Below are 13143 nucleotides of genomic sequence, written 5' to 3'. Positions count from 1 at the left end.
TACAACACGTCATTAATCTAATTTAAATAAAAAGTCCTGGAGAATTCAGACATGGTAGAATTAACTGAAGTTGAATTTGAATTAAAAAATTGAACCAAAGCCACATGGATGACTCTGGAATAATGACATACTTGTGCACCTTTTCAGAGTACAAGTGTAGAAGGAATATTCCACAACTATTGCCACGGGAGAAGTTTAATGCCATTCCAACAAAAGGAAACGAATTGTACATAGAGGCTTTTTTCTCTTTTTCCTTTTTATATGCTAAATGTATTTGTATTTTTTTAATTATGTGTATTCTTTTATATGGTTCTTCTGAATTTATAAATAATATAAAGGATACATGAATTACAAATATGGCAATATTGACAGTAGGCACAAAGGTTCAGATGAATGTAAAACTGATACTGAAGCAAAACAATCCATTATATTAACTATTTTCTCTACGAACAAACCTGTGCAATTTCTTCTGTTTTCCTCAGTTTCTCCTCCCAGGTGACTGTCAAGTCTTTTATGAGTTTTTCAGATTCCTCCAATTTTTCTTTGAGTTCTGGTGCTTTCATTGCCTAAATGATGTATGCAAAAATAATTAGTCATTCTATACCAGGGCTAACAAGTTATAGAGTTACAGAGTCCTACAGCACGGAAAAAGGCCCCAAGGGCATACAAAGAATTTTGAAATCTTCAAATTACAGCTGAAACTTCATTATGACAGGCCACAAAGTGTATCTTCAACTGATTTTCATGTTAACCACATCATGTATGTACATTGAAAGACACAGTTAGTTGAAGACGTTCTTTCCTGATGCACACAAACATTTTTCATAATTTGGTTGAATACACTCTTTCCTAATGTCTGTGTACAGTTTGAGCTCCTCATAGCTGCAAGTAATGATCACTTCAATTTCTTTAATCCCCATAAGATTGAAGTAATGTCCACAGAGAACAAAGCTCCCAGATACAGCTCTGACTGAAACAGTTGTCTCTCACTATTTGTCTCAAATTGACCAAAAAGAAAAACAGACATAACAACAGAAGATGGAGGAATATTTTTCTTTTATGTTTAATTTGCTATGTAAAACAAGTCACCCTCTAAAATTTGGTTCAGTTTTACAGAGAAATAAGTATTATTATCATTTTCAATGGATGAGAAACATAGGCACCTTCAACACTTTTGTTTTAATTGCTCTGTATGAATTGTTCTACGTTCAAAGTTCAGATCTACTGTCAGAGTACATACTTGACAACGCTGAGATTCTCTTCCCTGCAGGCCGGACAGAATTTTTAATTTCAGTAATGCAAAAAAAAATTGTACTCAAGGAAAGATACATATACAAAAGAGGGAAATGTAAACAAACTGATTGTGCAATCAGAAAATAAATATTCAATAATAAACTGTATGCAAAGTAAGAGTGAAGGAATGCTTACAATCTTTGAAGACTCTACTCAAGCAAACATGATTGTCCACAACCAGATATGGTGACTGCGGAATGGCAGACACCCTGTGGCAACCAGTTCAGGTAGTGGGCTGGATCTAATACAATCCAGACCAATATTCCAAAGCAAAGTAAGAGGAGACTCCTTCAAACAATAAAAGGATAAACAATAAATATTGAATGTATACGCTAATCTTTGTGAGGTTTTTCAGTTGTTTTTTTTTCCAGACTCTTTTGTGTAGTCTTCCAAAGGCGCTATTTGCCTTGGCGAGTCTGTTGTCTATCTCGTTGTCGATCCTTGCATCCGATGAAATGGTGCAGCCAAGATAGGTAAACTGGTTGACCGTTTTGAGTTTTGTGTGCCTGATGGAGATGTGGGGGGGCTGGTAGTCATGGTGGGGAGCTAGCTGATGGAGGACCTCAGTTTTCTTCAGGCTGACTTCCAGGTCAAACATTTTGGCAGTTTCTGCAAAACAGGACATCAAGCGCTGAAGAGCTGGCTCTGAATGGGCAACTAAAGCGGCATCGTCTGCAAAAGGTAGTTCACGGACAAGTTGCTCTTGTGTCTTGGTGTGAGCTTGCAGGCGCCTCAGATTGAAGAGACTGCCATCCGTGCAGTACCGGATGTAAACAGCGTCTTTATTGTTGAGGTCTTTCATGGCTTGTTTCAGCATCATGCTGAACCCACGCTCCTGTTTGGCTCCGAATCATGGGTCCTCTACCGGCATCACCTACGGCTCCTAGAACGCTTCCACCAGCGTTGTCTCCGTTCCATCCTCAACATTCATTGGAGTGACTTCATCACCAAAATCGAAGTACTCGAGATGGCAGAGGCCGACAGCATCGAATCCACGCTGCTGAAGATCCAACTGCGCTGGGTAGGTCACATCTCCAGAATGGAGGACCATTGCCTTCCCAAGATCGTGTTATATGGCGAGCTCTCCACGGGCCACCGAGACAGAGGTGCACCAAAGAAGAGGTACAAGGACTGCTCTTGGTGCCTGCCACATTGACCACTGCCAGTGGGCTGATATCGCCTCAAACCGCGCATCTTGGCGCCTCACAGTTCGGCGGGCAGCAACCTCCTTTGAAGAAGACCTTGAACTTGAAATGAACCATACTTCTAACTTATGTTATGAAAATAAATCATGACATAAATATTAAGAAACACCAAAACTGCAGATGCTACAATCTTGAGAAAACAAAGAGGCTTGTGGCTCGAAATGTTAACTGACCACTTCTCTCCATGGATGCTGCCTGATCCTGCTGCATCTCCTGCTTCCCTTTGTTTGAGGATGTCATAAATATTTCTGCATGCTCCTGCCCCATCAAATTGTCATCTCGATAACTCAACTGTTTTGTGTTTCCCCTCCCTTCCCCCGGCCCAGTCTCTCCCTATCTACATCCATGATATTTCACAGGCCCTCCATCACTATAACAACTTCCAGTTTCCTGAACTTGACAACCTCATCTTTATCATGGACATCCAATCACCATAAACCTTCACCCTCCATACTGAAGGCTTCAAGGCCCTTAGTTTCATCCTAAACAAGAGTCCCAACCAGTCCCCCTCCAGCACTACCCTCCATCAGATGGCAGAACATGCTTGCCCTCAATAACCACTTTCTCCAAGAACCCGCATGGACACAGCTACAGCTGCCCTTTGGTTGGTTAAGTGGAACAATCCATCCTAAAGTCCACACAGCCAAGGCTCCTCAACTTTTCCTCAGCTTCATTGACGACTACTTTGGTGCTGCCTCAGGCATCCATGTCACATTCATCAACTTCGCTGCCAACTTCCACCCCAACCTCAAATTCGCTTGGTCTATCTCGATCTCTCTGTCTCCATTCAGGAGACAAATTCTCAACAGACATTTTCTACAAACCCACTGTCTCCCACAGCTACCTCGACCACACCTCTTCCCACCCTGGAAGGTTCCATTCCTTTCTTTCAATTCCTCTGTCGCATCTGCTCCCAGGAGGTCTTCCATGCCAGATCATCAGAGGTGTCCTCCTTCAAAATTCTGGCTTCCTCTCTACCAGCATCAAATTGGCCCTCACCTACATATCCTCTATTTCCTGCGCATTTGCCCTGGTCCCCTCCAGCCCAAGATGCAACAAGGACAGGATTCCCCTTTTCCTCACCTACCAACATCCTCCATAATTTCTGCCACGTACAATTTGATTCCACCACTAGATAAATCTTCCTCTCTCTGCAAGGACTGCTCCATCCATGACTCCTTCATTCACTCCTCCCTTCCCACCCCTTTGGTATCTACCCTGGTGACCACAAGAAGAGCAAACTTGCATCCACACTTCATTCTTCACCACCATTCAAGGCCATAAACAGTCCTTCCAAGTGAAGCAAAACTTCACTTATGAATCTGCAAGGACTGTCAGAATAGGAGGACTCATTGAGAGCGGGGACGGGAGAAGATCAACCTAGGTTAATGCTGTCTAAAAAGTTTTAGAAAGCTTTAAAAAGAGCACGGAGGGCAACTGAAGGGTTAGGTAGAGTGTTGATTTGTGAGAGTGAGTAATTGAGAATTGGCAGGGACACATAAAAAGAGGCTTTAGCTCGAGAGGCTTCAGAGAACAGAGGCTGAGGAAGAGCTTGCTCCCAGTGAGGTAAGGCTGGTAAGTTTCTTTAAATAACTTAATTAACTTAGGAGCAGGTAATGGAGGCAGTAGTTAGGGCAGTCCAGTGCTCTAGTTGTAGGATATGGGAAGTTAGAGACAGCACATTTGTTTCTGATGACAATACCTGCAAAAGGTGCATCCAGCTGCAGCTTCTGACAAACCAAGTTAGGGAACTGGAGCTGGAGCTGGATGAACGTTGGATCTTAAGGGAGGCAGAGGTAGTGACTGCCTCAGGGTGTCAGTCACCCCTAAAACTCAGGAAACAGGTAACCGGGTGACTGTCAGGAGAGGAAATGGGATGAGGCAGAAAGAGCAGAGCGCACCCCTGTGGCCTTTCCCCTCAAAATGTAGATTGTTTCAGATACTGTTGGGGGGGGGAAATGATCTACCAGGGACAAGTCGAGGTGGTTACATCTCTGGCACAGTGGATGGTCCCCCACAGCTCAGAAGAGAAAGGGGGAAGAAGAGGAGAGCTATGAGAATTGGGGATTCATTGATTAGGAAAGCAGATAGGAGGTCTGTCAACAAGATCGAGGGTCCTGGATAATATGTTGCCTCTCAGGTGCCAGGGTCAGGGATGTGTCTGGGTTCATAGCATTCTGGAATGGGAGGGTGAGCAGTCAGATGTTGTGGTCCACATGGGACCCAATGACATAGAGAGGAGTAGGGATGAGATCCTTAAGAGGGAATATAGGGAATTGGGAAGGAAGTTAAAAAGCAGGACCTCAAGGCTGTAATCTCAGGACTACTGCCAATGACATGCACCAGAGAGGGTCAGAGCAGGAAGTTGTGGCAGATGAATGCATGACTGAAGAGTTGGTGCCGGGGCAGGGGTTCAGATTTCTGGATTATTGGGATCTCTTCTGGGAAAGGTCTGAACTGTACAAAAAGGATGGAGGGGCAACTGAAATGGAGGGGGACCAATATCCTGGCAGGCAGGTTTTGCTAAAGCTGTTGGGGAGGGTTTAAAGTAGTTTAGCAGGGGGGGGGGGGGCGGTGGTGGGAATCAGAGTGTGATTGCAGAGATTAGGGTCGAAGGACGAAAGCATGATACTATGTTTTATGAGTTGGTGAGGAAGGACAGGCAGGGGACAAAACAAAGATAGCCAGTTAGACGGGTTGAAATGTGTCTACTTCAACACTAGGAGAATTTGGAATCAAGGGGATGAACGTAGAGCATAGATCAGTACGTGGAACTACTGGGAATTACTGAAACTTGGCTGGAGGAAGGACAGGATTGGTTGATTCAGGTACAGGGGTTTAGATGTTTTAAAAAGAATAGGATGGGAGGTAGAAAAGTGGTTGGGTGGGGGGAGAGAGAAGAGTAGTAGCATTACTGGACAGGGACAGTATCATTGCTGTAGAAAGGGAGATGCTGCAGAGGGAGTGTCCACTGAGTCAGTGTGGGTGGAAGTCAGAAACAGGAAGGGAGCTATCACTGTACTGAGAGTAGCTTGTAAGCCTGCAGATAGGTCACCGAGGAGCAGATAAGCAGGCTGATTTTGGAATGGTGCGGGAAATAAGGTGTTGTGGTTATGGGAGACTTCAACTTCCCTAATATTGACTGGCACCTACTGACTGCAAGAGGGATGGATGGAGCTGAATTTGTCAGGTGTGTTCAAGAAGAATTCCTGACACAGTATGTGGACCAGCTGAGGAGAGGAGAAGCCAAACTGGATCTGGTTCTGGGGAATGAACCTGGACAGGGGGCGGACTGCTTAGTGGGAGAGTATTTTGGTGAGTGTCCACAACTCCCTTAGCTTCAACATACCTATGGAAAAAGATTAAAAAAAATTAAGCTGGGAAAGTCCTCAACTGGGGAAGGGCCAATTTTTAAAAGGATGAGGAAACAGTTATTTAAGAGAGAAAGCACAGAAGTAATGTGGATGATGTTTAGGGACCATTTCTGCAGGGTTCAAGATAGGTTTGTCCCACTGGGACAAGGAAAAGAGAACCGTGGCTGACAAAACAGGTCAGGCAACTAGCCAAGAGAAAGAAGGAAACAAATATTAGATGTAAGAAGCAGATAATAGGAAGGGCTCATGAGAAGTGTATGGTAGCCAGGAAGGAGCTTAAGAAAGGATTTGGGAGAGCTCGAAGGGGGCATGAGACGGCATTGGCATATAGAATTAAAGAGAACCCCAAGACGTTCTTTGTGTATGTGAAGAACAGAAGAATGATGAGAATGAAGGTGGGGCTGCTAAAGGATAAAGAAAGCAGCATGTGCCTGGAGGCAGAGGAGGTTGGGGTGGTCTTAAATTAATACTTTGCTTCAGTGTTCACAAGAGAAAAGGACCTTGATCAGGGTGAGGTCAGAATAGAACAGGCCTGTGTGCTGGTCAATGTAGAGATTAAGGAAGTGGAAGTGCTGGATTTTCTTAAAAACATCAAGATTGATAAATCCCCGGGGCCGGACATGATATACCCCAGGCTGCTGTCGGAAGTGAGAGAAGAGATAGCTGGGACAGTAGCTATGATCTTTGAATCCTCTTTGGCCACAGGAGATGTTTTGGACGATTGGAGAATGACAAATGGTAGTCCCCTTCTTTAAAAAAAGTTAATAGTGTGACGCAATGTGTTAATTAAATATATGCTTATAAAAGGCATTAGAATTGGGTTAGCTGTTAGGTTGCATGCATTTTACAGGCACAGCCTTGAAAAGTTCCAAGGGCAGGTGTGAACAGAAGGTTCTGCAACATTTGCAAACTGAAACAAAAAAAGTGTCTGGAACATTTGGAGGGGAGGGGCAGAGAATGAGAGAGAAGGCAGTCAGCAGGAGCCAGTCTGAGAAAAGGCTGGACAGAAGAGGAGCCTGTTGAAAAGGCTCCTTTTCCAAGACTGGGCAAGTTCTAATATGGTAGCCTGAATGAACTCTCTGTTGAAATCAGGAGTGGCAGCTAGTCTTCCTGGTGTGGCAAAGAGGAAACCAACTCTGTGAGAAGAACCTGGAAAGAAGACAAGTTTCTTCTGGAGGACACTCCTGTTTGGTGTGTCCAACAAGCAACAACCATCTCTCTGTAACCCTCCACTACTTTCCTGCCTGGTAATTCTAAGTAAAATACTGAAGTTTGCTTGAATGTAATAACTGTTTGATTCTGTGCACAGGATTGAAGATTACTGGAAACTGTCACCTTGGAAACGTGGACAGTGGAAGAGTGAACAGTAAAAAGGACTTCCTTGAAAACACATTACATACACTTGTGCTTAGATTACGTTGGGGGAGGGATTGTGTAAATAACTTAGTGTTGATAAGTTAAGTATTGATCTTGTTGTTCTATATTAAGAGAATTAAACTAATTTTGATTAAGGAACCATTGCTTTGGTGTATTTCTATTGCTGTTGGTATGGTGGGGTTCACTGAACTCGTAATAATAGGGAAAATGCTGGTAATTATAGACCAGTGAGTCTGACATCAGTGTGCAAATTTATGGAGAGGATTCTTAAGGATAGGATCTCTGAGCACTTGGAGAAGTACAGTTTACTCAAGGATAGTCAGCATGGCTTTGTGAAGGGAAGGTTGCGTCTCACTACTCTGAGTTTTTTGAGGAGGTAACAAAATAAATTGATGAAGGTAGGGCGGTAGATGTGGTCTACATGGATTTTAGCAAGGTATTGACAAGATCCCCCATGAGAGACTCATCCAGAAAGTCAAGGAGGCACGGGATCAGTGGAACCTTGGCTATATGTATGAAAAAATTAGCTTGTGGGAAGAAAGCAGAGACAAGTAGTGGAGGTCAGTGACTAGTGGATCTGTTCTGGGACCCCTGCTCTTTGTGATTTTTATAAATGACCTGGATGCAGGGACAGAAGGATGGGTCAGTAAGTTTACAGATGACACAAAGGTTGGAGGAGTTGTGGATGGAACTGAAGGTTGTTGAAGGTTACAAGATGATGTAGACAGGATGTAGAGTGGGGCAGAAGAGTGGCAGATGGATTTCAATACAGATAAGTGTGATGCATTTTGGAAGGACAAACTAGAAGGCTGAGTACAGGGTTAATGGTTGATTACTTAAGAATGTGGATGAACAGAGTGACCTTGGCGTTCAACATGGATGAAAGAAAAATAGAGGGTTATGGGGTAGGGAGGGTGTAGTATGTTCTTCAGGAAGGAATATATGGATAAGCACAATATTGAGGGCCACAGAGCCTATAATGTGATTTATTGTTCTATGGGTCATCTACTGCATCTGGTGCTCCCATTGTGGTTTTCTCTACATCGGAGAGACTGGACACAGAGTGGAAGATCGCTTCATTGAGCATCATTGCTCTGTCAACTGCAATAGTGTGGATCTCCCTGTGGCAACCCATTTCTATTTCACAACCCACTCCCATGTTAACATGTCTGCCCATGATCTTGTGCACTGCCCAACTGAGACCTTTTGAAAATTGGAGGAACAACACCTCATCGTCTATCTGGGCACCCTCCAAGTGGATGGCATTAACATCAACTCTCTGGTTTCAGTTAGCTCCTCCCCCTGCCTTTTTATTTCAGGCGCCTGCCTGTCTTTTGCTCGTACCTTGATGAAGGTGTCAGGCCCAGAAAGTTGCATCTATATCTTTGCCTCCTGTGAATGCTGTGGGTCCTGCTGAGTTTCTCCAGCATTTTCGTGCATTAACCACAATCATAGCATCTGCAAACTTTCTTGTTTCACTCTAATTTTCTCCAGTGTTCTCCTTCTTACCTCAGCCTGACATAATTGTTCCTTAAGTTTTTCCACTTCCTCACGCAGTTCTCGAATGATCTTGGCATTAGGATCCTCATTCACTATAGCATGGTTCACAATGCGCTTTGCCCGGTCTGCATATCTCAGTGTAGACAGAGTTTCTTCATAATTGTCACCAGCAGGGCTAATAGTTGCAATCATGGCAGTTTTACTGTTACCACCCAAGTTGTCCTAATAGACAAAGATAAATATTTAGCATCAATAATATCATCTGTTCTTGGAATATGGGAATCGGATATATCTAAAGACTTGAACATGTCAACAGTCTACTAATTTAGAACACAAAATAATGCCAAAGTATTTGTTCAGTTTTCAATGTGTGGAACTCTTAATATACGCTAGTATTTTGCTGCCTGAAGACCACCAAAAAAATCTCCTTTCATACCACATTTACACTGATCATAAAGATGTAAATGAATAAATCACATTTTAAAGAAATCTCAAACTGATTAAACTCTATGGACTTGCACTGCTGTTGCATGGACACAGCTAGCAGGTATGCAGCAAGGTCCCTAACCACCAAAGTAACAAGACCACAACCCAGTTTGTGGAGATGATCATAAAATATTGTACAGGGCACCAGCAAGCTTTGCTCTTCTCTCTCTCTCCAAGTTATATACTCAAGATTGGTCAATTCACAGATGATTTGCATGTGATATGGATAAAATAATAATGACCGAATCCCCATGTTACCTAATACTCTGTGGGTTAAAAATCTCTCCAAATCAAATTAATGCAATAACCATCAGCCAGCAATCTGGTCTGTACCGTGCCATAATCTTCCTCCCATTATAAAGTGAAAGAAAAGAACACTAAACTAATAGCACTTAAAGATCAAAGTTCAGAATTATTGTCAGAGTCCATACAATGACATCACATACAACCCTGAGATTCTCTTTTCCTGCAAGGCAGAATTTGCATTTATTGCTAACAAGACCTATATATATGTTCCTTCTATTGAGGAGGTAACAAAAGAAATTGATGAGGGTAGGGCGGTAGATGTGGTCTACATGGATTTTAGCAAGGTATTTGACAAGATCCCCCAAGAGAAACTCATCCAGAAAGTCAAGGAGGCAGACGATCAGTGGAACTATGCTCAAGGAAAAGATGAAAAGGTACATATAGAAAAGAGATAAATGTAAACATTTAAGAGTCCTTAAATAAGTCTCTGATTGAGTTTGTTGTTTTGGAGTCTGATGGTGGAGAGGGAGCAACTGTTCCTGTCACTGCTCAGACAGGAGATGATGTATTTCAACACCAGCCTCTCAAAACACTAATGTGAGCGTCACTGGCAGCAGGTCATTTAGGCAGGTCACCGCACTCATCTTGGGCACTGGTACGATTGAGGCCTGTTTGAAACAGGTGGATAAAGAAATTCTGGATGAACTCAGCAGTTATTGCAGCATCCATAAGGTAAATATTTCAAGGCTGATCCCTCTTGTCTGTATGAAGGCAGAAGGAGCACCACCAAGATGATCCGACTTGCCAAAATACAGTCTCAGGAAAGAACAATAGGCCTTCCTTTCCTTGGCGTAGCAGTGATCAAGTGCCCTGGGGGCTATGGAACAGCAGGTTATATGCAGGTGATAGTTTTTGTCTTAAGACAGGCCTGTTAGAGACTAAGATTTGTAAAGTGGCGGGGTTCAATGTTTCTTGTTCACTGATCACATCATGCATCTCCACAAGCGTCTGTTTGTAATCGGCATCGGGAGGGATATAAACTCCAGTGAGAATCACTGATGAGAACTCTCAGGGTAGATAGAAGGGTCTGCATTTAATCAAGATTTTCTCTAAGGGAGTGGACCAGCAGGTCAACATGACCTCAATACCCATGTACCAGCCAGTATTAACAAAAAGCATGCAGCGCTCCCCTATCTTTGCCAGAATTCGCGTTCCGACTACAAAGAAGTTCATAGAAATCATTTGGTTTAAAGCCAATCTTCAGGTCATCTGACATGCAATTACTCGGTGATGCTAACTGAGTTAGGGCTTCCCAGTCATCATGATCGGCGCTCCCTGTGACTCCCCACTCCCGGGTTGGCGTGCTCCACGGCTCCCCAGTGGATGCCCCCTGTGGCTCCTTGGTCAGCATGCCTGGGGCTCTGGTCATTGCTCAGGGCTCCACGGTCAGTCAGTGCCAGGACTATGAAACTCCTATTCACTTTCAAATATACAATAGAAGGAACATATATATAGGTCTTATTGAAAAGTCGGCTTTAGGGGAATGAACGAGGAAAAGAGGGCACAAGCCCAGCTTTAAAATGGATATGCTTCATGAACAAATGCAGAAGTGCAAAACTAAAAGCACTCGCTGAAAACAGTGAATGGCACAAACCAATTAACATTTACTACACTTCATTAAAGTGCTCAGCATCATTGATTGCGAGACACAAAGCTGAGATTTTGTCAGGAAAATACATCATAAAACCACAAGAGCAGAAATAAGCCATTCAGCCCATCGAGTCTACACATAATTCAATCTTGAGCTGATCCATTTTCCTAGCCTTCTCCCCATAACATTTGTTGCCCAGGTTAATCAAGAACCTATGAATCTGAGTTTATTTTATAACCAGTGCAAAAATATTTAGAGTATCTTAATTTCCAATACTTTTGTTGCTTCACTGAGCCAAATTCATGAATAGAAAGGCCTTGCACTTTCACTAACTGATTTTGTCTCTCATTGAGCCTCATCAGTAATTTGTGATGCAGTAGGTGGAATTACACAGGATCCTTCTGCTACAGAATTACAATTCAAAGTAATTTCAACTCTTTTCTAAAATAAACATACATGACTGACGTTTCGGGCTTGAGCCCTTCATTCAGGCCATTAACGATTAACAAATTTGTTCTATAATAAACAGACAATTGATTTTCCAAAAATAACAGGCTAAACCATGTAATGCAGTCCAAATAAGAGGAGGTTCCATGGCCAAACACGACTACCCCTATCATGATGCCAATCTGAGCTAATCCCATCTGCCAACACATGGTTCGCATCCCTCCATTCCCTGTCCGAGCTTGTGCTTGCCTCTTGGACATCACTATTGTAGTTGTTTCCACCAATGCCCCTGACAACATGGTCCAGGCACTGACCACTCAGTGTCAGAAAAAAAACTTGCCTTGCATATCTCCTTTAAATGTCTCCCCTCTCACCTAAAGTCTATGCCCTTGCAATATTTGACAATTGAATCCTGTAAAAATGACAACAGTGACTCTCATAATTTTACATTCTTCTATCAGCCTTTGATGCTTCAGAAAAAAACAATCCATTTTTGTCCCATTCTCCTTATAGCTAACAAAAGGCAATCCAGGTGCTGGAGTTCAGCCTGGTGCAGGAGAAGTTTAGCCTTTCAAAAGCATCCACATTCTTCCAATAGAGTAACAACAAAAACTGCAGATAATACTCCAGATGTGGGCTTACTAAAGTTTTATACAGCTGCACCATCATTTTCCAACATTCTTACTCAATGTCTGACCCATGAGAGCAAGCTGCCACCCTTTCCCATCCTATCCACTTGCAAGCCACTTTCTGGAAGCTATGGACTTGCACCCCATCCATCAATGCTCTGAAAGGTCGTGGCATTTACTTGTTGCACATTTTCCACCCAAGATATAAGATTTTACACTTGCTGAGATTAAGCTCCATCTATCATTTTTCAACCAAATTTCCAACGATATTTGTTGACAATCTTGTTAACTACAACTCCATTAGTTTGTGTTATCTGCCAACTATCTGACCAGATGATCTGTATTATATCCCAGCACCGATTCTTGCAGATCACACCTCCAGTCAGAAAAACAGCCCATTGCCACCACCCTCTGTCTTCTATACTTCCCATGAATCCAATGTTACCAGTTGACCCTTTTGAACGAGGGAACAACGACTGGCTAGTCTAGAGACATCGGCCATCTTATAAGATAATAAGATTTATAAGTTGGTCATTCAACCCGTTGTGTCCACTCTGTCATTCCGTCTTGAGCTGATCCATCCTCCCACTGAGCCCCACTCCCTACCTTCTCCCCCTATGCTTTGATACCCTGACTATTCAGATACCTATCAATCTCTGCCTTTAATACACCCAATAACCTGTCCTCCACAGCTGCCTGTGGCAGCTAGTTTCAAAGGTTCACCTCTCTCTGGCGAAAGAAATTTCTCTGTATCTCTGTTTTAAACAGGTGGCCTTCAATACTGAAATTGCACCCTCTTGTCCTTGCCATGGCTCAGTTAAGGCCCCAGCAATCTCTTCCTTTGCTTCCATCACTATCCTGGGACTACTTCCATCAGGTCCAGGGAACATATCCATCTTCATGTTTTTCAAGATACCAAACACCATCTCCTTCAT

The 13143-nt window shown here is 43.1% G+C and overlaps 1 protein-coding gene across 6 annotated transcripts in view; it reads right to left on the bottom strand.

Annotated features, from left to right (window-relative positions):
• Positions 1–13143, bottom strand: part of kif13a (kinesin family member 13A) — a 343290-nt gene that overhangs the window by 136939 nt on the left and 193208 nt on the right. For all 6 annotated transcript variants that reach the window (XM_069908320.1, XM_069908319.1, XM_069908326.1 and 3 more), the window contains 2 exons: positions 8759–8971; positions 456–566 (listed from right to left, as the gene is read on the bottom strand). In XM_069908320.1, the coding sequence (XP_069764421.1) occupies positions 456–566; positions 8759–8971 (324 nt within the window). The remainder of the gene's footprint in view (positions 1–455; positions 567–8758; positions 8972–13143) is intronic.

The sequence above is a fragment of the Narcine bancroftii genome, chromosome 1 (assembly GCF_036971445.1).
Source record: "Narcine bancroftii isolate sNarBan1 chromosome 1, sNarBan1.hap1, whole genome shotgun sequence".
NCBI classification, from domain to species: Eukaryota; Metazoa; Chordata; class Chondrichthyes; order Torpediniformes; family Narcinidae; genus Narcine; species Narcine bancroftii.
Note: the sequence above shows the minus strand (reverse complement) of the source record. Positions and strands in the feature narration are given on the sequence as shown.